The following is a 27173-nucleotide window of genomic DNA, read 5'->3' on the forward strand; positions in this document are numbered from 1 at the left end:
AATCATCCTCAACCCCCACAGCCACTCCATCGACATCATCCTCAACCCCCAAGGCCACACTATCAAAGTCATCCTCAACCCCCACAACCAATCTATCGTAGTCATCCTCAACCCCCACAACCACACTATCGAAATCATCCTCAACCCCCACAGCCACTCCATCGACATCATCCTCAACCCCCACAACCACACTATCGAAATCATCCTCAACCCAGGGCACTCTGAGCAACTGCATAGGGCATATGGCCTGGAGTTTACAGACTGGCAACAGCTAGGATATAGGATTTTATTGGGATATCCCTTAGTTGATGCAGACACATCAGCTACTCTAACTGGGGTCCACACATAACAAACAATTATTAACCTAAGAAAACTTACAGGATTGTACACATTTACAGAATCATATTTCTATGAACTCTTACAGAATTGTCACATTTCTTTCATTTCAATACACAAATACATAGGTCAGTTAAACAGAATACTAGGAATCAAGACAACTTTTCATGTCGCTTTAATAGTTTTTTGAAAATGTTCTGTGTTTTTTAAATATGTACTGGGGATGAGGGCTCACCTGCCCCCTGGAGTTTACAGACTGGCAAAAAAATTAATTTTCCCCCCACAAAGATATCAATTGAATTGTCCACATTATAGGTCACATTAAAAGTGGAAAACATTCTGACATGATTTATCTTTGTCTCATCCTTTTATATCGCAAAAACCTGGCAGGGGTATGTAGACTTTTTATATCCACTGTATCTTTATTTTTTACCATGTCAGTCATGGAGCATTGGTGTGATGCTGATCCTGGTTGTGTGTCAAGTGATGAAGAAACTTTGACATACAGAAAAATAAACATATATCTCTGTGTATAGTGTATATAAAACTCTGTGTATATAAAACTTTACAGTTGCGGTAAGTCCATGAAGCATAGACGCCCTTGAGCCAATGGCAGTACCTTGTGTTGACATTGCTAACGGTTCCCATAATCCAACAGTCTATTTCCCCCCCTTTTGCTAGTAACTGCCAAGTTGTTTGTTTCAAGTTGATAATCACACAGAGGACCTAGGATCTGAACAGTTACTGTTGAAATATAATGAGATGTCACATTTGAGTGGTATTAAACAACACCAAGCATTTCTTCTCACGTGCACACACAAATATTGTACATATTAAAACATTTGTTGGGACTCCTACTTATGATGTCTAGCAAAATGACCCCACAAGGTGTGGTGGAAATTCACAGCGAGAGAACTATTACAGGCATGCAAGACAGACACAAAATATTGTGTATATATATATATATATAACACACAATATAGTTTAATACACCTGCAAGCAGAGAAATGTATTTCAGTTCCAAAACAATACAACTCTGAGGCTCAGCCCAGCAACTTCCCATTATATGGATAAGAGCTGGGTGTAATCGATTATTTGCATAATAACAGGTCTGTTGGTTCTCTTATCCCTTATCTCAATTTGCACTTCAATTTGCACTACCCCCTCAGCACTTCTCCACTCTGCCAGGTGTTCATTGTGGCAACAGTTTATTAACAGTTTATTATTTCAAGTTTATTTATGTGGCACCACGGTAACAACCGTCACATTGAGAGAGAATGAGTACAGCGACTAGCGAAATAATGTCATGACAGATTGTTCTGTTTATGCATTTCAAGTTTCAAGCTTATATTCTCTTCCAATGGTACAGATGACGGAATTTTGCATTTGCAGAATGTCCATACAAGTAATAGTAGCCACTATGAGGTAGTCTAAAGATACAAGGTTGCACTCCGATAGCTCTAAGAGGCACAGACAATCATAGAATGTCGGTTGACCAGACAACGCGGTCAAAGACTGAGATATATCAATCTGGACAGTAACTATATGGGGACTTGTTAACTATGCTCTTCACAATAAGGAATAGAGCTCAGTTCACCTGTAGGATGTAAGTAATATTAACCCCCTGCTGTTCAAGAGCTTCCTCCTAGAGAACAGTTTCTTATGGCGGTTTTATGGCACAGGCAGAGGCCTGTTTCTCTTACTACTAAAAGGAGCCAAGGCCCTGCTCAGCCGACTTTCCATTCATCACTGCCCCTGAACACAAGACACTGGCCTTATAAGTTGGAGACAGAGAGAGAGACAACTCTTTCAGTATATGTAATTGATCAAGCATGCAGAGTACAAAACCCTTCTAATAAGATAATGAATAAATAAGGATAATAATAAATAAATGTTCTACATCATCATAATCCCAGCAAACAACCTTGAATATCCCTTTATTCAAGACAATACACAGAAACAGATGAACCTAGTAAATTTCTACAACAAAGTTGAATTGATGTTTTACTATGCTGGCTGCGATTTCTGGTTCCAACCAACATATCGATGTGGAAATTATCACCAAATTAAGAGGAAAACACCCAAAGTGAACATTTCTTAATTCAGCACATATATGGGATGCAAACATCCCAATCAATGCTATAGGTCACTTGCACACTAGAAGTCCTACCCTTGGTTTAATGGGATCCTGGGGAGCCGACCCTCGTTTCCAGGGGGCCACCATCTTTCCCAGGACACTAAATGTCCTTTGTCAATTATTCTCTGAACAAAGATACAGCTGCATAATTTCCTTCTTAAAACCACAGATATAAAGCCATTACCCAGCTGAACCCAACATCTCTTTCACAGATTGTGACCCAGTTACATAAACAGAGGCCTGTTAATTATTTGCTAAAATGTTCTCCTCCACAATAGGAAAACCTTTACACACACACACACACACACACACACAAACCCGGAGCAAAGGCTGATAAAAGCCTTATCGATGTGCGATGGCAACAAAGGCTATCCTGTCTGGTCTGAAGCGACAGAAAGTCTATTGTGGTCACAGAAAATGTTAATGATGGTCACAGGAGGAATGAGTCACAACAGGCAATGCATCACACCCTGCTGTATATGGGCCTGTGTAGCCACAGACTGGTCAGAGTGCCCATGATGTCCCCTGTGACCATCATCGAAAGCACTTCCATTGGGCACAGGAGCGAACTGGACCTTGGAGCAGTGGAAGGTCATCTGGTCCGTGACTCCTGTTTTCTTGATGAAGAGTTCAAGGTGTTGCCCCTGGCCTCCAAATTCCCCAGATTTCAATCCAACTGAACATCTGCGGGATGAGCTGGACCAAAAAGTTTGAACAATGGCTGCTCCACCTCTTGAAGGATCTGCTGCAAATGTCTTGGTGCCAGATACCACAGGACACCTTCAGGGGTCTTGTAGAGTCCATGCCTCAACAACTTATTGGCCACCATATTGGCCACCATATTAGGCTGGTGGTCACAATGTTTTGGCTCATCAGTAAATATAGAAATGATCTACCAGGTAGAATAGGGAAGGTTAATAACACTATTCAGTGGCTTTATTGAATCTATTCAATATGATGTACTACAGGAGTACTTGGATAAAAATATATATAACTGGGTGTTCCAAAATAATCATTGGATTAGCCAACTTTTCTTTTCCCTGAACTCATATTGTATACTGTTTGTGATGCTAATTCCCCTGACATGTCCGCTCCTTCTGGTTACCCAGCTTGCTTAATAATGTGACTTAGGGGCCCCCAAGTGGCTTTGTGGTGTCACTGCGTTACAATGTTACAGCTTCTTCATTAAAGTCAGAAGTTCAGATCCTGTTTGCGCCACAATTATCTCAGGAGACCATCCTGAGATAATTGTGTGTTGGACAGGCCCTCATACTACTCTAGTTTTCTTCACATCTGATCTACTAATTCCTTCATCCTCACTCAATCAATCAATCAAATGTATTTATAAAGCCCCTTTTACAACAGCAGTCGTCACAAAGTGCTTTTACAGAAACACCCGGCCTTAAACCCCAAGGAGCAAACAACAGTAGTGTTGAATTTCACCAGGACATTGGTTTCATCATACATTTCCCCCTTTTTCAATCACATTATCAGTTGTATACCCCCCCCCCCCCGCCCCCCATATATTTTACCATGTTGTAACTTTTACTTGTATTCCATGTTGTGTTTAAGGACCCATTCTGTTTGTTTTGCTTGAATTTCTGGCCAACTCTATGTTGGAGCTGTATTTGTTTGTTTGAAGTCTTGGCTTGTATGGGCTTTTTTTGTTTTAAAATCTTGTTTTAAGATTTTTGTATTGTACTACTAGCATAAATGACCAAACGTCTGCAGGGAATCTTTTAAGTTATTGTTTTAAATATTTCTCTCTTTTCTTTTTAATTGTTTCTAATGCCTGAGATATTCCCCACAAAAATGTTCTTGCCAGTCTGTCTCCTCATACTTGCTTTAGACATTCACAGTGCAGATCCTAATGCTATCCCAGCCTTGTTTGGTAAATGAAAGAGAGGAGGCGACAATTTGCGTTATAATTTAAGATTCAGAAACATTTGAGACAGGAATCTACATAGTGACCCTTTTTTTCCCAGAGTGCCTCTTTAGACTAGCCAACAAGGTGTGACATTTTCATCATCTGATCAGCATGACACGCTGTGGGATGGGATGTGCTTCTTTATGGTCTAGGATTTGCTTGTCTAACAACACCAGTAACTGCCATGAGACGTCAGCTTAAGTTGGTTGCATTTACACACAGACAAATCTGGTTATTTTTCTGAAATGTTGCTTTTTCAATGCCAGTCGACACAAAGATAATCAATCATGCCTTGCAAGTAAGGAGGTGTTAGAAGAGAATGACAATATAAGCACATTGCCATATTGTGATTGGGAACTCATGCTCCTCTGTCTCTAGCGAAGGGAAGTGGTGGTCAAAGTCATGATATCCATTTAGCACAATTACTTGATGTACAAATTTTACAAACGATACATTTGTGTCATAAAAACAACATCCCCAAAATGCAATCAAGAACAAGCAAGTTCGAATTTTGGGGTAGAATCTATTTCCTCTGTATTGATCTGTTCATATTATACCACAACTTCCAGAATTTGTAGCAAACATGTAGACTGCCTCCCTTAAAAAAGGCCAATCTGAATACAATAATAATTTATAGAAGATAGATTTTTAAAACACCAACTTTGATCATGCCCATGTGGTGTTCTGTGCCTTGCTGTAATAATTACAAGCCAATGCAGAAAAGTGTTGAAAGACATCCAATGGCTCTATCAAGGACAGCCCAAAATATATTTAAAATGTACTTGTAGTATGATCGGTATTACATGGAGGCGTGGCGAAATTAGAAAGAAATTACTGTTTTTAAGGTCTTGCCATTCCACACAGTGTCGTGAAACTGTAGGATTTTGGTGTGCAAAAAAACAACTTTGATTCAATCCACCCAAGGTGAAGTATCCCTAATAAGACAGGACAAATAAAGGTAGATGAACGTACATGAATGTAGGACTTAAATACTCTTCTCTGATAGAGGTAAACTTGTAGTTTGGAGCTTTCACTCAGTCTTGCGTTGATTCTTGAAATACCTCATTTAATATTGGAAAGAAATAGCAACTTACTCACTGCCTAATCTAAGCCTATGAGACATTGGAACAGTGTTTGCAGATTTTCTTTATCGTATTTTGTATTGCTTTGTTTGATGTGAAACCTGCCAGGGAGAAGAATAAATAGGACTCTTTCACACTTCCTCATCATCAGAAAATGTAATGTACACAATCACATCTATAATGTTTCAACACCTAAATATGATATAATCAATACGTTGGTAATTACATTTCATCTTTAAACTTTCACATATTGTGTGTCGCCCTGTGGAAAGTCATTAGTGGCTTTCTATTCTGACCAGATTTGTTAGGAATGTTTAAGTTGGCAACAGTTAATAAGAGACGTGACATTTTGGAAGGTGTGCCTTTGCCACTGAATCGTATGTGACAGGAAGCAGGCGCAGGACACTAGAAGTCCCAACAATAGATAATTTAACTCGTAGCAAGGGGTACACATGAAGACTCCTCACCAAGAGGGAAGCACTAGATAGAACAAAAATTAAACAATTATAGAAGACTGTTAACTGAGATTGTAAGCCGCAGCCAGGCAAAACGCGTTTCCACCAAAAAATACCCGGCTTGGTCAATATTGGCTTGGTCAATATTCGTTTGAAATCGGAAATCAAATATTGGAAGTCAAATATCAAAACGAACCGTTTTCTGTTGATCTGTTATCCTATTTTAAGACATAATCCATAATCCAATGACCGAAAGTTCCACGGACCCACAACATTCTCTCTGCTTCATATTGAAAATGTGTAAATGTAGGTGGGGAAAGACGGGGTAGTGCAGAATAGGGTCCGCGGAAAACGAAGTACTCTGTTGGTTCTCTGTCACTCTGTTTTCTGTGGGATAAGTAATGAACGAATCGGTTACAAATTACCATACACAGATCATCGTACACGGACCAACGACACTTGGGGAAATCTGTCAATGTTTCCCTTACCGAAAACGGATAACGAGCAAGTAAATCAAAACAAATATTAGTTTGCCTGTTTAGTTAATAACGATTGGCCACTCCATAGACACACGGTCAAGCGTTTGTTGTGTCTGCTTGTTTCGTTTTTGACGCTACAATGATTTGTACTCATGTACACGGATCCCAGCGAATGCAGGCGGATGTCAAGCCTATGTCCGAGGAAACTGGAGGAAACGCCTAACATACCTTTTTAAACATAAACAAGACGGAATGAACGGAATTGTTGGTTCATCATGCCCCCGTTTTGTTCTACTCGTCGTTTATTCGGGATTTCTCACTAACGGTAGGTTTTGAATGTGTTGTGCGTTTGTGTGGAGGGGGTACAACCCTGTTCTGGAGATCTACAGTCCGGTAGGTTCTCGCCAGAAGACTACTCAATTTGAGAACCGGACGCAAATGCCTAACGACGCTACTGGTTATCCCCAACTCTAATTTAGCACCCCTGATTCTAATAATTACCTGGAAGAAAAGTTTAATCAGGTTGGTTACAAATGGGGTCGAAGAGAACTTGCAGGACAGTAGGTCTCCTGGGACCCCATGTGCCTAAACTAATGGTGTGCGTAAACCATTGATGAATGCCAACTTTTGCATAAAAACTGGATTATACATGTTGAATTTGTAGCAAATATGTAGACTGCCTCCCTTAAAAAAGGCCAATCTGAATACAATAATAATTTATAGAAGATACATTTTTGAAACACCAACTTTGATCAAGAATATATGTTTTTCTTATAAAGATGTTTTTTTTTTTACCTAGCATTCAGACTTTTGTAGATACAACGTTGCAACTTATATCACCTAAAGTAGCCGTTTCTCTATTTAAATTTGATGCTCTGCATTCATACTAACTTAAGACCTACATACCTTAAATAATTAGAAATGTAATGGCCGGTTGTTGTGGGGATGGTTGTAACAGTTTTCAACCATCCCCTTATGATGTTTTTTGTACTTTTATTTCTAGCGTTCCTAGGCAGTGAAAATGTAAGACAGACGGGGGTGTCCCTGCAGACATTCTGAAAAAGCCTGCAGTTGAAGTCAGGCAGGAAAAATCTGTGAGAACAGTCTGCAAGACCCATTCCATCGATCACATCACATTGTACAGATATTGTAAAGACACACAGAAGCTAAGAGATGAGGGTTCAATTGAGAAGCCCCATGAAGGCTACCATAGTAGTCAGAAAGTCTTCAGTGAGGCACAGGAAGAGCTCTTGACAGAGAATTTGACTGAAGCAGCTGATCTGTTCTATGGGTAAACCCTTGAAGAGGCATAATTGGGTTAACCCAATGAGATGGGCATAATTTTAAAAAAAATGGTGCGCTCATGTTTAAGGAAAATATTCCACTTTACAATTATTATCCACCATTATGAAGAATTCTATTACAGCTTTACAGCAACAATTGTTATGGTTTGTCTTACTTATTGCCCCAACATCCTTCATGGAGATAACGTTTACTGATCACTTGATTTTCGGTCAGGAAGTTTGCATACCAGTTGGCAGTGGACAATAACTTGTATAAATTGTATAGTGTGGATCTCATTTTTGAAAATTACTTGTCACTGTTACATCCCCCCCAGCTAGTGTTACAACTCACCCCAGTTGTGGAGTAGGTTGTAACAACGGAACTCTTCGTATTTGACACTAACTCACATAATCTGTGATTGTGTAGTAGATGTCCAAGTGAGTTATATTTGTAGAAGACAGATGAGTAGTATGTATCAAAGTTTGAGAGACCTAGCACAAACATCCACTGAGTTACTGACACTCAAACAAAAGGTGTTCATTTGATCCCTGGGTTCCCCTACGGACAAGTCATCAGTTACAACTCCGATGGGCCTCTTAAACAAATCAATGAGGTGGGTGACAAACTCCACCCAGCACGCCAACGGCACCAGTACAGTACTCAGCCTGCTTACTGCTTATCATTTCTGAGACCCATTTTCCTTCGTTCGACAGGTTCTCATGTGCGTGGTTTCAGTCAGAGGGCTCGGCCCCCCCCAAAAATAAGAAAAGTAGCTACAATGCATTTGGAAGGTATTCCGACCCATTCACCACTCCACTATTTTTCATATTAGATTTAATTGGAATTGTTTTCATATTTGTTTTGCCGTGTCAAGTTGTGCCAACTTATTTCAAATTAAATGCAGCTCATGTACATATGTATTCAGACCCTTCACCATGACATTCCATATTCAGTTCAGATGCATCCTGTGTCATAAGACCATCCTTGAGATGAGGTCACTAGAACTCAAATTGAGTTGATTAGAAAGGCAAAAATATGTATCTTAAAGGTCCCACACTTCACAGTGCATATGAAACAAACTTAGTAAGCAGGCAAGAGGGGTTTTGGTCAGGGAAGTGACCAGGAATCCAATGGTCACTATAGATAGACATCTTTAGTGATATCCTGTTAGTGATAGTTCTGTTGTGTCACTCCTGGGTATCTCCCTACTCTAATTTACTAATGCATTTAGAACAGTTCACACCCCCTCGCTAATATTCAACAGCCTCTACAACTTCAAGAAGTTGATCAAAAAAAATGATCAAATGTCAACAGCACGTATATGGAGGGCAGGCACCATCCACTCATCTCTGATCACCTGCCAGCAGAATAAGAGAGATGGAAAACGAGAGGACAGGATCACTAAGGGGGAGAGTAAAATACATTAGTACCGTGTGCGTGTGCGTGTGCGTGTGTAATGTGTATATGAATGAATGAGCAGGCCATGTTACGCTTGTTTTTTTTTTTTATAAACTGTAATAAAAGCTTCTGCTCTGCAGTATCTGCACGGAGCTTTACTGTCATCATGGACCACTTGATGTACAGTCTTGGTTGTACTGTTTGCCGTACTTGGACCACTTTGTTGGCGGCTTCGTTGGTGGAAATGTATCTAGTGATGTGCCTTCTAATGCCATCAATGATGACTCATCATCACTGCTGTACTAAGTGTCTACACTATTCAACACATCTACCAATTCTAACTTCATTTTATGGGGATTATGACATGTTGAATATTTCAGTCTATAGTGACATTCATTTTTATTATTTTTTATATGGGGATTCACGTGTTGAGTGTTTCATCCATAACATTCGCTATTGCATTTATTTCTTATGCACCACTAGAGTTTATTGGTAGTGTGGCTCTAAATGTAGTTGGGATACTGGGTTGAGTGAGGGTTTTCTTTCCACTTGATAATTTATTTGTGATGCACTCTTAACCATTATCAAAAACTGTTCATGAATCACCTACCAGACTCTGAATGAAAGCCACTAGCTATAAACTAATAAGGCAATATGAATTCCATGTACAGTATAGAGTATTGCGTTGGGTGTTACAGAGTGGGTAGAAAATATAGTTTTGCTGGATGTAACGTGCAGTGCACCATGCTTTACTGCGGCAAAGTTGGTTTTAGATTGGACATTCGGCTCTTCAAATCTCAATAGCTCTTTAACGAAGTATTCATGTTATCCAATATTGGATGCACAGTGGAGAACCAACCGCTGTGCATTAGACCCAAAACCGAAAATATCTGGGCTGGTGGTAGCTGTGGGAGCGTTCAAACGGTATACAAATGCAGCCATCTTCACAATAACTATGAAAAGTATATCATCTTGATCAGGGGATGGTCGGGAACATTGCACACCCTTTGTTTATTTCAATATGTCACCTCTTCATTTCAATAGCCCCAACAGTAGCAATGCCATGACTGTACAAATGGTATATTCTTGATCAGGGGAGGGTGAGTAACAATGCACTTTATTTTGTCATTATAAAGGGTGTGCATTACCATCCCTGCAGCACTGAAAAGCTTTTCCCGCTAAATCAATACCTTGTACATTACTGTTGGGGGATGGAAAATATAGTGTGCTTGGATTTATATATACAGTCAAAGCACTATGCCTTAGGATCTGTTCAGGATAGACAAAAACTTTGCTAGCTTCTGTAACTGTTACAGGTAGGCTAAAATACAACATTTCTGGTGGATATTAGGATCTGTTTAGGATAAACAAAAACTTCGCTGGCTACACGATTCTCGTCTTTTCACTCCACGATCCGTGGAGATATTGTGGATGGTAAATGCGGACAGACAGGTTATAAAAGTTTGAACTCGTTTAATAAATGTTTTATTCTAATTAGATAAGATTAACATTAAAAACACGTATTTCAAGTGCACAACAGTTCCAACAAAACAAGACATGAAATAAATCACAAGGAGGTCAAGAACAGGAACATAAGCAACAGGAAACAAGCAGATAGGGACAGTCAAAAGTATTATTATTATTTTTTTTTTTTTCAATAGCTCAAGTCATACTGCCAGGTCACTTCTTCCCGATGGAGAAGGGAAGTGTGTGCTGAAGGTGTCTCTGACATGTTTGTGCCCATACACTGTAGAGGCTCCATCTGTACAGCTGTTGTTGGTTCACTGTTGTCCTCTGTATCACGTGAGGGTGAGGCCATTGCTTGCAGGACATCAGGGCGGAAAAGGTTGTGGAGGATGGGTGCAGCCTTTAGTCTCAGCTGTGTCAGGGCTCACTCCTAGTACACACTGGTATATCCGCTCACTGTGTAGCCAGGAATTCCAAAGGCATTGTCCAGAATCCGTTGTGCCCTGGAAGGGTGGCGGTTGAATATCCGCTTCTGGGGTGTGAACTCACTTCCAGGGTAGGGATGCATGAGGTACCTGCGGAGAGGAAATGCTGCTTCCCCAACACAGGCGAATGGTAGGGGTCCAAGTTGGGGTGCTTGGGGGAGTATTACATCGTCTGGCAATTGCATTTGCTCTTCTTTTAATGCCTCCCCAAATGCAGAGTTTGCCAGGGTTCCACCATCACTGTTCCGTCCATAAGCCCCTGAATTTGTAATCGGCATCGACAACTGCAAGGAGCACAATGGAGAAGCTTCCTTTATAGTTGAGATACTGAGACCCAGAAGATGGTGGGGCTTGGATGACCCCATGCTTTCCATCCATTGCTCCTATACAGTGAGGGAAGTTCCATTGTTTCTTAAATCCCTCTGCAGTCTCCTTCCAGTCTGCCTTGATGGGGGGTGGCGTGTAGACATTCACCAACGTGTCCCAGATAGCCTTTGAAACCTCGGCTACAATGGAGGCCACTTACAAAACATGTTGCTATCCCAACACGGTAGCAGTACGCTACTGTAGTGAATGAATCACCCGGGGCAAGAAACCTGAAATGATAAAACAATAACTAACCTTTTTTTAGAATGTTTTTCTGTTAACATACAGAGGCAGATGCGAAGAAGTGGAAGAACTTAAGAGACTGGTTCCGCAAAGTGTGTGGGGAAACTAAAATAAATAGAAGTGGTTCTGCAGCCAGCGGTCAGGCAAAGTGGAAGTACTTCCACATAGTCTTTCCCATGCCATACATACAAGACAAGCCAACTAGTAGCTACATAGAGATGAGGATGAGCTGGAGGAGCAAGAAGAGGAAGATACAGACAGCAACATGAGTCAGGTGCAATCACCCTGTTTGAGGAAAGCTTGCTATAATCATTAGATCAAGCCAATGGAGAGGGATGAGGATGAGCTAAATGCCATGAGTATAATATCTACATTAAGGAGACTTACCGCCAATAAGAAAGCTCATGCAAAGCTTTAGTGTTTGATTGTATATATATTTGCCGGACCGCGTAAACTTAGCCGGCCAAGAAGAGCGAATGTCACTGACTGACTGACTCTTGTTAAATAGCTTAGTGGTTAGAGAAGCGGACATGTAAGCTGTACGTCCCGCGTTCGTATCTCCTCACAAGCAAAGCAAAGTACGCATTATGAATTGTTCCATATACACAAATATCGCTGGCTAAAAACTTCTGTGTCTACATTATTGTAAGCCTGAAATTAAACAATGAAACATTGTGACCTGTTTCATCCATGCATGCGTTTTGGGTCAGGATAGACAAACACATTTGCTGGCTACAACATACAGTAGTTATGTTATAGTAAGCTGTAAAACTGTATACGGTTATATTGCGACTGTTTCTGAAATTGAAAAGTTAATCTGCTGTCTTGCAAGCAATTGCTAAATTTTTATTATTATTTTTACTATTCCAGCAAGTTAAAGCCTAATACTGTCTAATACGCTGTTAAAACAGCCAGTGGCAAACACGATACAGTTCATAGATGCTATTTGTGGTGGAGGTAAACTTAGTGAGAAACGTTAGTCAGTTTAACTGTATATCATTCAAGAATGGCCAATTAGCTGTTAAAACGGTTTAGGCACAGGTACCACTACGGTTAGGTTTAGGCACAGGTGTCTTTGAGGTTAGGGTTAGGTCAAAAGGTGGGGAGCAGGGGAATATTCTCTCTTTGGATTTGGGTAACTAACTACAGGTCAGGTGCAAGGATGATCCTGGAGCAACATTATGATGTTGTAGGAACAACACCAACACTGTGATATCAGATTGTGTGAATATGGATGGTTAAGTGTCTTTTGTCTTATGTTTTACAGACCTCCGGCTGACAGCCTTGCCTAATACACCGTTTGACCCAAGTTTTTGTCTGCATAACGCAGCATGCTGTTCACTTCTTCAATTGTTCCATACATTCATCCAATGAATCCACATCAGGGTTTTCTTGAGCACCTTATCAATTCGGTTCTGCAGTCTTGTTGTTGCAGTCCTTACCGCTTCGCGTATCCTTTTCGCTCTTATAAGCTGGTCAGTGGACATGTTTGCTCCTGTTTATCTCCACATTCTTCAGAGTAACATTCTTGTCTTCCTGCCAAGAAATCCCGGGTTTTGGCACCAACTTTGTGGTGTACAAACAGGAGATCATGTTACTTTTTGTTGAATTTGTCCTTTTTATTCCCTATTATTATACAAGCTAAAACTGAATGAGTGGAAGATGTAATGAACAACAAAACAATCAAAACTGCCAGTGAAAGAAAAAAGCACAAACCTACGCCGTTCAAGAAAAAGAAACCGCCCCCCCAGGTGTGTCCCATCCCTATGATAACAGCCTGATTGCAATTAATCAGCCCAGTCGCTGTCCACAACCGAGTGGCGCTGAAAGGGAAACACCTCGTTTTGGTCTACACATCACCATTAGAACCTCAACCCATATAGTTGCAACAACAGAGGTGAATGAGTCTGGAGATGCCGTAGTGAACATAATGCTGCCTGCAACATCATCCAGCATGACCAGTTTGGTGGTGGGTCAGTGATGGTTTGGGGAGGCATATCCTTGGAGAGTCGCACAGATCTCCACATGCTAGCCAATGGTACCCTGACTGCTGTTAGGTACTGGGATGAAATCAGACCTTATGCTGATGCAGAGGGTTCCTCCAGGTGTAGGACAATGCCCGACCTCATGTGGCCAGAGTGTGTAGGCAATTCTTGGATGACGAAGGCATTGATGCCATTGACTGGCCATCACCTTCCCCAGATGTGAATCCTATTGACAACCTCTGGTATGTTATGTATCGGTATATCTGATGCCACCAAGTAGCGCCACAGGCTGTCTAGGAGCTCACTGATGCCCTGATCCAGGTCTGGGAGGAGATCCCCCATGACACCATCTGCCATCTCATCCAGAGCATGCCCAGACATTGTCGGGAGTACATACAGGTACGTGGGGGCCATACCCACGAATATTCACGGAAGTTGGAACAGTTTGTGATTTTAGTTGATTTTCGAGTTCAGCCCTAAATTGGTGGGTGATTTTGGTTTCCATTGACCATTGTTATGAATTATGCAATGTACAGTAAAGATTTTGATCTTTAATATATTTCGTTCATCGAGACCCGATGTGTGATTTATGTCTTAAATTATGAGGAGTGTACTTCCATTATATCCCTTTAAGTGAGCTTTAGTCTCATGTTTCTCATCCATTTCTACAATGTTTTTGTCTTTCTAGTTTAGTGCACCCTTATCTTTTTGTCTAAATGTTTAATATATTGTTTACATGTGCATGGTCAAGAACTATACTCACTATCATACCTCACTCACCCATGATATTCAAAGTTTGAATAGGGCCTACAAATTGTTTTCAGACTCATATTAGCACATACATGATGTACTACAACATTTCATGGTACCCGTTTTGACCTGGACAGCACCAAATGGGTACCAAGAAATCTATATTCAATGGTCAAAAATCCCTGAATGCAATTTAAAAAATCTGTGGAGTTCATGACAAATTGTATTTTTAGAGACAGGCTGACCCCATTCAAACATATTGAATATGGACATTAATATGCCCCTCCTATTAGCTCCATTGCATTGCGACTAATTATCAATGCTGTTCATTACAGCCATTTTACTGCCATCTTTCAATAGTTTTTTCTCTCCAGCTCTGAAGGTGATTGGAGGAAAGAGGACTGTGATCCTGGGCGAAGATACTGACCTTTTCTGCAGATTGTCTGAGGCTGGGGAATTTGATCAGATAACATGGCAGAAAGAGACCAGGGGAAATCCCAACAAACATAATTTCTTTCTCATTCAACCCAATGGGATTACTAAAGACGTGAATGGATTGAAAGGAAGAGTTCTGTTTATTGGGAACACATCAGATTATCTTGGATCGATTCGAATAAGAAATGTCACGCTGTTGGATGAAGGCACCTACACATGCATCTTCAGTGTTTCCAGTGGACCAATCCAAACAGAGATGTCTCTGACTGTGATTGGTAATGAATTTAATCAAGTCTACATCTGAAGATGTGCAGTACTTCAGTACTCAAATTAATCAAGAGCAGAGAATTCATCTACTCATTCAGGTTGCAATATTTTGCCTATTATTTATCAAATGACCTGGAAGCATATACAGTACAGTGCCTTCCATAATTATTGAGGCAGTCATTTTTCCTTGTTCGGCTCTGAACTCCACGGGCCGGTTTCACGGACACAGATTAAGCCCAGCCTAAAAAAAAAGTCCTAGACTTTTTCCCAAAACCGTCCCTAAAAGTTTGGTTTTTAAATGAATGTTAAAACATGGTAGGAAGTTTTAACTTTTAATTTAGAGACTGTTTACATATTACAGCTTGCTAGTACTACCTAGACTGTACATCAAGGTTTATCACCAATTTATATTTAATAATAGTTTTTATGATTATGTATTTGTTAGATTATGTATTGATCCACATAGTGGCATAATGTCTTCTGTTGTCTACTTGTTTTATTTCTTGTCCCAGTTCCTCCAGTGATGTCAGTGACCGGTCACGTCTCTCCTGTTGGGGACAATGAAGTCGTCTTGGTAACCTGCATTGCTGCAGCTGCCAAGCCAAAGGCAGAAGTCTTTTGGGACACTGGTGCTTTAAACAAATCATTGAGGTGGGTGACAAACTCCACCCAGCACGCCAACGGCACCAGTACAGTACTCAGCCAGCTTATTGGGCTCCCAACCAGAACAGCCAATCAGAAACAGGTTCAGTGTGTGGTCAACCAGTCTGCCCTGGAAGAAGAAAGAACCCTCTCCTACACCATAGATATCCACTGTAAGTATAGACTCCTGCCTTCCCAGGCTGTGGGACTAGTAGCCACTCTAACCATTCTGTCTCTGTCAGAGCCGGTTCTGTTCTACCCAATGCTACTCCGCTACCCTCTGTTCTGGCCTGTAACACCTGCTGTGATGTTTTGCTAGAGCACAGGTCTATGACAGTGTTATGACCTCACCAAGGTTTTTTCATTGTGCTGCTTCCCACTGCTACCAAGTAAACAATTCAGTTGATAACAATTCATTAACTGACTCTGTTGTTTGTGCGCTGCATCATGTGGTGATTTGTTACATCTCGTGGTGCTGAAGGACACAGCGGTCTGGTCGCTGCCTAACCTGAGTCATTCTGAGGCCCAATCCTGATAAAGGATTGGCCCAGGAGTCCTGTGGTTGGTGGTGCAGGTAGCCAAAGCAGGCTGGGTTTTTGGGTCATTTAGATAGTACTTATGTGAGGTAAATCAAGGTAGGAGTCCGGGCAATGTGTTTGCTTTGGTTTAGGATTACAGTCTAGACCTCCTGGTGAAGTGAACCAGAATGACACCGGCTGTGGTTTAGAGGACACATGTCTCTACTGTGGTTTAGAGGACACATGTCTCTACTGTGGTTTAGAGGACACGTGTCTCTACTGTGGTTTAGAGGACACGTGTCTCTACAGTTGTTTAGAGGACACGTGTCTTTACTGTGGTTTAGAGGACACGTGTCTCTACTGTGGTTTAGAGGACACGTGTCTCTACTGTGGTTTAGAGGACACGTGTCTCTACTGTGGTTTAGAGGACACGTGTCTCTACTGTGGTTTAGAGGACACGTGTCTCTACTGTGGTTTAGAGGACACGTGTCTCTACTGTGGTTTAGAGGACACGTGTCTCTACTGTGGTTTAGAGGACACGTGTCTCTACTGTGGTTTAGAGGACACGTCTTTACTGTGGTTTAGAGGACATGTATCTTTACTGTGGTTTAGAGGACACATGTCTTTACTGTGGTTAAAGGACATGTATCTTTACTGTGGTTTTGAGGACACGTCTCTACTGTGGTTTAGAGGACACATGTCTCTACTGTGGTTTTGAGGACACAGGTCTTTACAAAGATGGTAACGTATCTGTTGGGGATTGATGCAATGAAGCAGGGCCTCACCAATTATATCATAAAATCGTACAAAAAAACAGGGTAAAACATAAAATTACAGCACTGCCTGCTCTTAGTTGATTGTAATTTTATTATGTGTCATTTGTCTTGGTATGGGTGTGTAAGTGTTAAACGATTTACTTCATGCAACCTCAGTAGTTCTCTCTGTCTTCTCTCTCTCAGATCCACCTCAAACAGTAAATATTAAAGCATCCTCCAAGGCCACATACTTCCTGTGTGTTGCTGATGGCAACCCAAGGCCAAACTACACCTGGAGGAGGTACGCGCTTCAATGTAAACCATTTCAAACCAGGTTAAATATAAAATGGTCCAACTACACCTGAAGCAGGTACACGCTTCTGTGTAAACCAGAAAAAACGTGGTTAAATAGAAAATGTTAGTGACACGACGCACTATAACATCCATTGTATTCTTTGGCCGATTCTTTGTATTTTTATTCTGTTTTTAATCTCACACCTACATGTAAACAGAGTAGAGGTGGGGGTTAGTTTTCATTTTTAGCCACACAAGCCTGTAAGTCCAAATGAGCCCCCCTCAACCCCCAAATATACAAAATGCTGCTGTAAGGTCCAGCTTGCATAGTGTGGTTTAGATCAAGTGCTTCACACTAACACAGAGGCACAGGCTGGGAGCTGAAATGTGGCGTACTTTGAGAGTCAGACTATAGCCTAGTTCTCTAATTCTCATAGATTATTGCAATCAATGTCCTTCTAGATTCACTGTACTTTTCGAGTAGGGATAATGTGGTGGCAATTATTAATATTGTAGGACAATATTAGAATTTAACTTTCATTTAAAAGCCAGTTCAGAATGAGGTTCTTCAAAACCACCAATCAGGGGTAGGATATAAGAACATTTCCAATGCATTGAGTACCTGCTGAGGAACCGCTTTGAATCTGCTAGAACAGGCCGACCACAAAAACGGAATATCCAGACGAAAAGGGAAGAGGTCAGGCAGCCCACCAAGAGGCATATTGAAACTCTGTTACAATGTTCTACATCTGAGCTAAGAGACACTGTGCATACTGTAACAATAGCCTGTATTCTTCCTGTTATAGGAATATGGAAAGTGCTGGTAGAGACTCATTGATCTATTTCCTGCCAAACATTTATTATAGAATGTGAACACTTATTTCACATGAATATGTTGAGAGTCACTGTATCTGCTTAGCAGGTTTCACTTTTTGATCATCAGATCATTTCATTCATAATTTTAAAACAAACACATTATAATTTATCCTCAGACTATACATAGCCTTCTGTTTGTGAGGACGGGCTGGGATTTACAATGATGGTCTATCTTACAGGTTCATAAAAACAAGTAAACTCACATTGAGTTGAAGTCAGTAGTTTTACATTTACCTTAGCCAAATACATTAAACAAGTTTTTTTTACTATTCCTGACATTTAATCCTAGTAACAATTCCCTCTCTTGGGTAATTTATGATCACCCCATATTTTAAGAATGTGAAACGTCAGAACAATAGTAGAGAGAATGATTGATTGATTTCAGCTTTTATTTTTTTCATCACATTCCCAGTGGATCAGATGTTTTCATACACTCAATTAGTATTTGGTAGTAATGGCTTTACATTTCTTAACTTGGGTAAAATGTTTCAGGTAGCCTTGAACAAGCTTCCCACAATAAGTTCTCCTGGCAGAACTGGTGTTACTGAATCAGGTTTGTAGGCCTCCTTGCTCGCGCACCCTTTTAGTTATACCCTCACATTTTCTATAAGATTGAGGTCAAGGCTTTGTGACTCCAGTACCTTGACTTTGTTGTCCTTAAGCCATTTTGCCACAACTTTGGAAGTTTGCTTGGGGTCATTATTCATTGGAAAGTCCCATTTTTAACCAAGCCTTCATTTCCTGACCGATGTCTTGAGATGTTGTTTTGATATATGCATGTGTCCTTCTTCATGATGCCACCTATTTTGTGAAGTGCCCCAGTCCCTCTTGCAGCATAGTACCCCCACAACATAATGCTGCCACCCCCGTGCCCCACGGTTGGGATGGAGATCTTTGGCTTGCAAGCCTCCCTCTTTTTCCTCCAAACATACCGATGGTCATTATGGCCATGCATTACATTTTTTGTTTCATCAGTCCAGAGGACATTTCCCCAAAATGTACGATCTTTGTCCCTATGTGCAAACCATAGTCTGGCCTTTTATGGCAGTTTTGGAGCAGTGGCTTCTTCCTTACTGAGTAGCCTTTCAGGTTATGTCAATATAGGACTTGTTTTACTGTGGATATAGATACTTTTGTACCAGTTTCCTCTTGCATCTTCACAAGGTCCTTTGCTGTTGTTCTGGGATTGATTTGCACTTTTCACACCAATGTACGTTCATCTCTAGGAAACAGAATGCGTCTGCTTCCTGGGCGTTAAAACGGCTGCGTGGTCTCATGGTGTTTATACCTGCATACGATTGATTGTACAGATGAACGAGGTATCTTCAGGCGTTTGGAAATTGCTCCCGAGGGTGAACCAGACTTCTGGAGGTCTACAATCTATTTTCAAAGGTCTTGGCTGATATACTGCTGAGTTTCCTTTGATGTCAAGCAAATAGGCTTGACATCAAAAATACATCCACAGGTACATCTCCAGTTCATTCAAATGATGTCAATTAGCCAATCAGAAGCTTCTAAACCATGACAATTTTCAGGAATTTTCTAGGCTGTTTAACTGCACATTTAACTTCTGACCCACTGGAATTGTGATATAGTTAATTATAAGTTAAATAATCTCTCTGTAAATAATTGTTTTAAAAATGACTTCTACTGCACAAAGTAGATGTCCTAAACGAGTTGCCAGAACTTTAGTTTAGTTTGACATGTGTGGATTGGTTGAACATTTCGATTTGACTTCAACCTAAGTGTATGTAAACTTCAACTGTATATGAATGAAGTCCCTTTCATCCTCTTTCTCCCCAGAGATGTCCAGCCATGGCCTGGGTCTTCTGTCAGAATAGATGGAGACACACTGCATCTCCTCAGTCTCAGCTCTGATCTGAATGGTCTCTATGTCTGTGAGGCCTCAAACCTGCATGGAAGTACAACTGGCTCCATTTATGTACATACAACCTCTGGTGAGAACCATCCTTACATGCAAATATAATTCACCTTGCTGCTTATACTTCAATTTCTACATGCTCACTTCTCTAATAGTCACCCATGATAAAGATGAGAAAAAATTGCTTTTTAGAATGGTTAATGAGCTAAATTGCAATTTCCCAAAATGTGGAATATATTTTACTTTATTTTTTAAAGATATAAAATGTTTCAGTTCCTTGATCATTTGGTCAATGCTTATGAATTCAAACTACAGGTTTTCATAGGAATTTAAGTCAAGACACTGAGATGGACTTTGCAACAAACTATTTCTTTTCATGCACAGTGAATTGAAGTATGGTGATATGGAAGCATAATTATCGTAAGACATGGGACAATGGTTTGAGTAGTAACAGGAAGACACGTTCTACCGGTAGCTAAAAATTGTGATGGACATTCATTCATGGCTCCAAGCACCTAAAAAGTTTGTTGATTTTGCTTCCAAAAGGTTTTTCTTACCAACTGCTAAACAAGAAACCAGGCAAGCCTAGTTCAGCCGGCCTGCAATAGAAAATGTTGCCATCTCGAGATTTGAACCCGGGTCACCCACGTGAAAGGCTGTCGTTAACCACTACACCACAGAGCTGTACGCTTGCTGGGTGTCAGTATAGCCTCTTGTCTCTATCCTGAACAAATCCTCTTTTGCCACTGGCCGTTTTAATAGTTAATTGGACATTCGTGAATGACATTGATAGAGTTAAACTGACTAATGTTTCTCACTAGGTTTACCTCCACCACAAATAGCGTCTATGTATGGCATTTGCCACTGGCCATTTTAACAGCGTATTAGCCAGTAATAAGCTTTACCGGTATCTAGTAACTTACAGGAATAGTCATAAGAATTTAGCAATTGCTAGCGAGTCTGGCAAAGCTATTTCATTTCATGGCATAAGAACATATTTTTTTTCTTTCATTCGTGAATCACATTTATACAATAACTATCAATAAAGGTGACGATAACTAATTTTTTCATCATGTGAAAAGATGAGAATCTTGGAATCTACCAGAAATAAATGTTGTGCGCTCAATAGATTCAAGCTCAGGTCTTCCACATGAGAAGCACTGTCTTTAACCACTACGCCATGGCATTACACGTTTCAGCAGTCGCTAGACTCCACTGAGGATTGTGTTTATCTTCCTAAGAAATGTTAGTCAGTTTATCTCCACCATAGCGTCTATGAACTATATTGCTTTTGCACTGGCCATTTTAACAGCTTATTAGACGGTAATACGCTTTCTAGTATCTACTAACTTCCTAGGAATAATAATAAGAATTGAGCAGTTGCTAGCGAGACTGAAGATTAACTTTTCCATGCCAGAAACAGTCGCAATATAACTGTATAGTTTCAGTTACGGCTTACTATAACGTAACTACTTAATGTTAAGCCAGCAAATGTGTTTGTGTCTATCCTGTCCCAAAACGCATGCACAGATGCGTACTTCGAAAATCCACCACATTAAGCCGTTAGGCCTGGGTGTCCGGAGCTATAGCCCCGGATCTTTTATGAATAGCCCCGGATCTCAAATTGACCAAAAAAGAAATAAATAGCCCCTGATCTCTCCATCTATAATTCCCATCGTGCATTATGACATTGTAAACGTGTAGGCCGCTAGCAAGTACATCAAAATTTTCCGCTTGTTCATTCAGAACCCTGTACTTTCTGTCCAGTGGGGGGGGCTAAGCCCCGAATGTATTGTGATCCTAGCGATGCCTTTGCGCAATAAAACCATAAAATGTTTTATTTCAGGCTTACTATAATGTAGATACTAACGGTTTTAGCCAGCAAAGTTTTCGTCTATACGGAATACTTCAGAATGCATACATCGCTTTGCCTGCGAGGAGACAAACTCGGGACTTATAGTTCACAAGTCAGCTTCTCTAACCACTATGCTATTTAACAAGGGGTAGTCCATCAGTCAGTCACTGGTGGTTTTCTGCGCACCCTTTGAAATTGTCCATCAAAAAAAAAAAACTATTTTACTATGCCAAATTAATGAGGGTGATTGGGGTGGCAGAAAGAGTATAAGTAGCTTACTGTTTTTATTCTGCTTTGTGAAGCTAGGTACAGTGAGGGGAAAAAAGTATTTGATACCCTGCTGATTTTGTACATTTGCCCACTGACAAAGAAATGATCAGTCTATAATTTTAATGGTAGGTTTATTTGAACAGTGCGAGACAAAATAACAACAAAGAATTCCAGAAAAACGCATTTCAAAAATGTTATGAATTGATTTGCATTTTAATGAGTGAAATAAATATTTGATCCCCTCTCAATCAGAAAGATTTCTGGCTCCCAGGTGTCTTTTATACTGGTAACGAGCTGAGATTAGGGGCACGCACTTTAAGGGAGTGCTCCTAATTTCAGTTTGTTTCCTGTATAAAAGACACCTGTCCACAGAAACAATCAATCAGATTCCAAACTCTCCATATGGCCAAGACCAAAGAGCTGTCCAAGGATGTCAGGGACAAGATTGTAGACCTACACAAGGCTGGAATGGGCTACAAGACCATCGCCAAGCAGCTTGGTGAGAAGGTGACAACAGTTGGTACGATTATTCGCAAATGGAAGAAACACTAAAGAACTGTCAATCTCCCTCGGTCTGGGGCTCCATGGAAGATCTCACCTCGTGGAGTTGCAATGATCATGAACGGTGAGGGATCAGCCCAGAACTACACGGGAGGTACTTGTCAATGATCTCAAGGTAGCTGGGTCCATAGTCACAAAGAAAACCATTTATAACAAACTACGCCATGACGGACTGAAATCTTGCAGCACCTGTAAGGTTCCCCTGCTCAAGAAAGCACATGTATAGGCCTGTCAGAAGTCGAGCTCTTTGGCATCAACTCAAATCACCGTGTTTGGAGGAGGAGGAATGCTGCCAATGACCCCAAGAACACCATCCCCACCATAAAACATGGAGGTGGAAACAATATGCTTTGGGGGTGTTTTTCTGCTAAGGGGACAGGACAACTTCACTGCATCAAAGGGACAAAGGACGGGGCCATGCACCGTCAAATCTTGGGTGAGAACCTCCTTCCCTCAGCCAGGGCATTTAAAAATGAGTCGTGGATGGGTAATCAACAGTGACAATAACCCAAAACACTTAGCCAAGGCCACAAAGGAGTGGCTCAAGAAGAAGCATATTAAGGTTCTGGAGTGGCCTAGCCAGTCTCCAGACCTTCATCCCAGAGAACATCTGTGGAGGGAGCTGAAGGTTTGAGTTGCCAAACGTCAGCCTCGAAACCTTAATGACTTGGAGGAGATATGCATAGAGGAGTGTGACAAAATCCCTCCTGAGTTGTGTGCAAACCTGGTGGCCAACTACAAGAAACGCCTGACCTCTGTGATTGCCAACAAGTGTTTGCCACCAAGTACTAAGTCATGTTTTGCAGAGGGGTCGAATACTTATTTCACTCATTAAAATGCAAATCAATTAATAAAATTTTTTTATAATTTTTTTACGTTTTTCTGTATTTTGTTGTTATTTGGTCTCTCACTGTTCAAATAAACCTACCATTAAATATCAAATACTTTTTAAACAGAGTTGTTTCTGTTGTTCTCATTATCTAGGCTAGTGATGGCCATTCAAGGTTTCATTACCGTTCTACTAGCAGCAGGATATTATGCTAGCAGTGCTAACTCAAATTTTATTTTTCAATATAAAAGCCATCATTGAAATATAACAGGTAAGAGTCTGTACATCTAGTCTGTACATTTTATCTTTAATGTCCGTTCTAATGTTATTATTGTCTGTTCTTTTTCATAGACTAGATTAAATATATTGCCTAATACATTTCAATTATGGTTTTTATTGTGATAAAGAAAATCTGAGTGCTGCCAGCATAATATCCTGCTGCTAAAATAATGCTAATGAAGCCTCGAATGGCCATCACTAATCTAGGCACATTCACATCCAATGAAACGTTCATTAATATTGTTATTATTAATGCTCCGATTCCACAGTGATTAGAGACTCAGACCGGGTATTGAATTCAGCCAGGGACAAAACAAATTAGTTGAGGTTAAACTGAAACTTCACTGGCTACAACAGCTACATGTAGTAATCCAAATGTAAAACAGTTCATGGTTATTTTGCGATGGGCAAACTGCAACTGACATGTCAAACATCATAAATTGCTTGAAGTGTTGGACTGTGTGTGTTGAAAAGCAGCTCTCTCCCTCAGGAAGAGCAGGTTAGAATGAGGGCAACGAAACATATTGCTTTTTCCTAAGAAATGTGCTTGATTGAACTAACAACCAAACATACTCTGTTGACTGACAAACAAGTACTATACTTATTTTTCCCACCACCCATGAATTATATACAAACAAATAGGCTTCGTTTCTGTTCCTCTTCTGTTTATTTTTAGGTTAAACTGTTGTAATAGAATAAGTGAATACATTTACCTGAAACCAAATCATTATGAAAATTCAAAACAACTATTTAACGGTCATTGTTTTCACTATATGTAGGCTACTGTTTAGCTATTATCTAGCCATCTACAGTAATCGGCTTTTAATTTAATGCGCTAAATGTACATTTTTGTTTTGCAAATGACGTTTCATAGATTTAGGTTTCAGATAAGCACAGCAAAGGGCCTGACCGCAGAGGTGCTTCTAGGCATCTTTGCGCTACTGTTTTGATTGTCCCCAAGTAGATGTAGCTGCCCTGAGTTGCCTCTTATTGGGGACCCTATTTAAGTTAGTACACCCCCGGTGTGGATCATTGTTTCTGTTTGCACTCAGTTTGCAGGTTGCCTCTCCTTTTGTAATTTTTTTGCGATATAAGAAAAGGATGTTTCCCTTTACTCGCTCTGCACCTTGTGTCCTAACTATCTGCGACTGTGAAAATAACCCCTATAATCTAATAAGCTATGCAAGCATGGGGTTTATATTCTCAACATTGAGTTGTCGGGGCACAGTCTTTTCATGCAGGTAAAATGTAACGCTATGTTACAGTGTGGTTGGCTTACTGGTCAACATTATCAACTAGCTATTGGTTAACTTTATTGGCTATCAAATGGGTGTGGTAGTTCTGGCCTTAAATTAGACATGCGTTATTATAGTTTTTAGGACAACACTATTAATTGCTATAACTATATTCCTTCTCTCCACACAGAGATCTGTCAAGACTGTTGGAATCCACTTTTTGTCATCTTATGTCTGATTGTTGCTGCTGCCATTCTTATGGGCCAGGTGCCATTCCTATGGTCCATGAACAAATATAGGAAATTGCCTTGGTAATGTAATTGAAATATTATGCACTCAGTATGATCATACTGCATTGTTTTAGCTGTAATTATATGATTTAGCTGAAACTTACATCATTATTTGTGTATCTTTCTAGTTCAGTGGCCAGTGCACCAGAACAGGTACAGTGGGGAGAGTTTTCCTACTTACAAAGCATGAAGAGGTCTCTCATTTTTTATCATTGGTACATTTCAACTGCAAGAGGTGGAATCTAAAACAAAAATACAGAACATCACATTGTATGATTTTTTTATAATTAATTTGCATTTTATTGCATGACATAAGTATTTAATCACCTACCAACCAATAAGAATTTCGGCTCTCACAGACCTGTTAGTTTTTCTTTAAGAAGCCCTCCTGTTCTCTACTCATTACCTGTATTAACTGCACCTGTTTGAACTTGTTACCTGTATAGAAGACACCTGTCCACACACTCAATCAAACAGACTCCAACCTCTCCACAATGGCCAAGACCAGAGAGCTGTGTAAGGACATCAGGAATAAAATTGTAGACCTGCACAAGGCTGGGATGGGCTACAGGACAATAGGCAAGCAGCTTTGTGAGAAGGGAACAACTGTTGCCGCAATTATTAGAAAATGGAAGAAGTTCAAGATGACGGTCAATCTCCCTCGGTCTGGGGCTCCATGCAAGATCTCACCTCGTGGGGCATCGATGATTTTGAGGAAGGTGAGGGATCAGCCCAGAACTACATGGCAGGACCTGGTCAATGACCTGAAGAGAGCTGGGACCACAGTCTCAAAGAATACCATTAGTAACACTATGCCGTCATGGATTAAAATCCTGCAGCGCACGCAAGATCCCCCTGCTCAAGCCAGCACATGTCCAGGCCCGTCTGAAGTTTGCCAATGACCATCTGGATGATCCAGAGGAGGAATGGGAGAAGGTAATGTGGTCTGATGAGACAATAATAGAGCTTTTTGGTCTAAACTCCACTCGCTGTGTTTGGAGGAAGAAGGATGAGTACAATCCCAAGAACACCATCCCAACCGTGAAGCATGGAGGTGGAAACATCATTCTTCGGGGATGCTTTTCTGCAAAGGGGACAGGACGACTGCACCGTATTGAGGGGAGAATGGATGGGGCCATGTATCGCGAGATCTTGGCCAACAACCTCCTTCCCTCAGTAAGAGCATTGAAGATGGGTCGTGGCTGGGTCTTCCAGCATGACAACGACCCGAAACACACAGCCAGGGCAACTAAGCAGTGGCTCCATAAGAAGCATCTCAAGGTCCTGGAGTGGCCTAGCCTGTCATGCAATAAAATGTTAATAAATTACTTAAAAATCATACAATGTGATTTTCTGGATTTTTGTTGTAATAATTAGTGAGTAGTGTCTTTGTCAACCATTGTATTCTGGATTTTTGTTTTAGATTCCATCTCTCACAGTTGAAGAGTACCTATGATCAAAATGACAGACTTCTACATGCTTTGTAAGTAGGAAAACCTGCAAAATCGGCAGTGTATCAAATACTTATTCTCCCCACTGTTTGTGATAATTAGTGAGTAGTGTCATTGTCCACCATTGTATTGTGAGGTTCTGCTTTTCTCCTGATGAAGCAAATTTCTCATTGCCCACTGTTTACTATGTAATACCTTAATACTGTCTGTTGACTTCCAGACAAGTCAAGACGTTGAGCAAGTTGAGGTGCCCATAAAACGAACTGAGAAAGTGGCAGGAGACGAAGAGGAAGAGGCGAAAACATGATGTTGGAATCAAACCTTCTAATTTACCCATTTG

At 40.6% G+C, this 27173-nt stretch overlaps 1 protein-coding gene across 1 annotated transcript; it reads left to right on the forward strand.

The window, feature by feature from the left end:
- Window positions 1-5982: 5982 nt before the first annotated feature.
- On the forward strand, window positions 5983-26832 carry LOC105027893 (nectin-4-like; the record flags this gene model as incomplete). Its single annotated transcript, XM_034286954.1, has 8 exons — window positions 5983-6741; window positions 14769-15104; window positions 15609-15911; window positions 17192-17312; window positions 19985-20139; window positions 25283-25403; window positions 25511-25535; window positions 26806-26832. Coding segments are annotated over exons 1-8 (1161 nt in total), but the record flags the coding sequence as incomplete, so codon positions are not given.
- Window positions 26833-27173: the final 341 nt, after the last annotated feature.

Source organism: Esox lucius, chromosome 16 (assembly GCF_011004845.1).
Source record: "Esox lucius isolate fEsoLuc1 chromosome 16, fEsoLuc1.pri, whole genome shotgun sequence".
Taxonomy (NCBI): domain Eukaryota; kingdom Metazoa; phylum Chordata; class Actinopteri; order Esociformes; family Esocidae; genus Esox; species Esox lucius.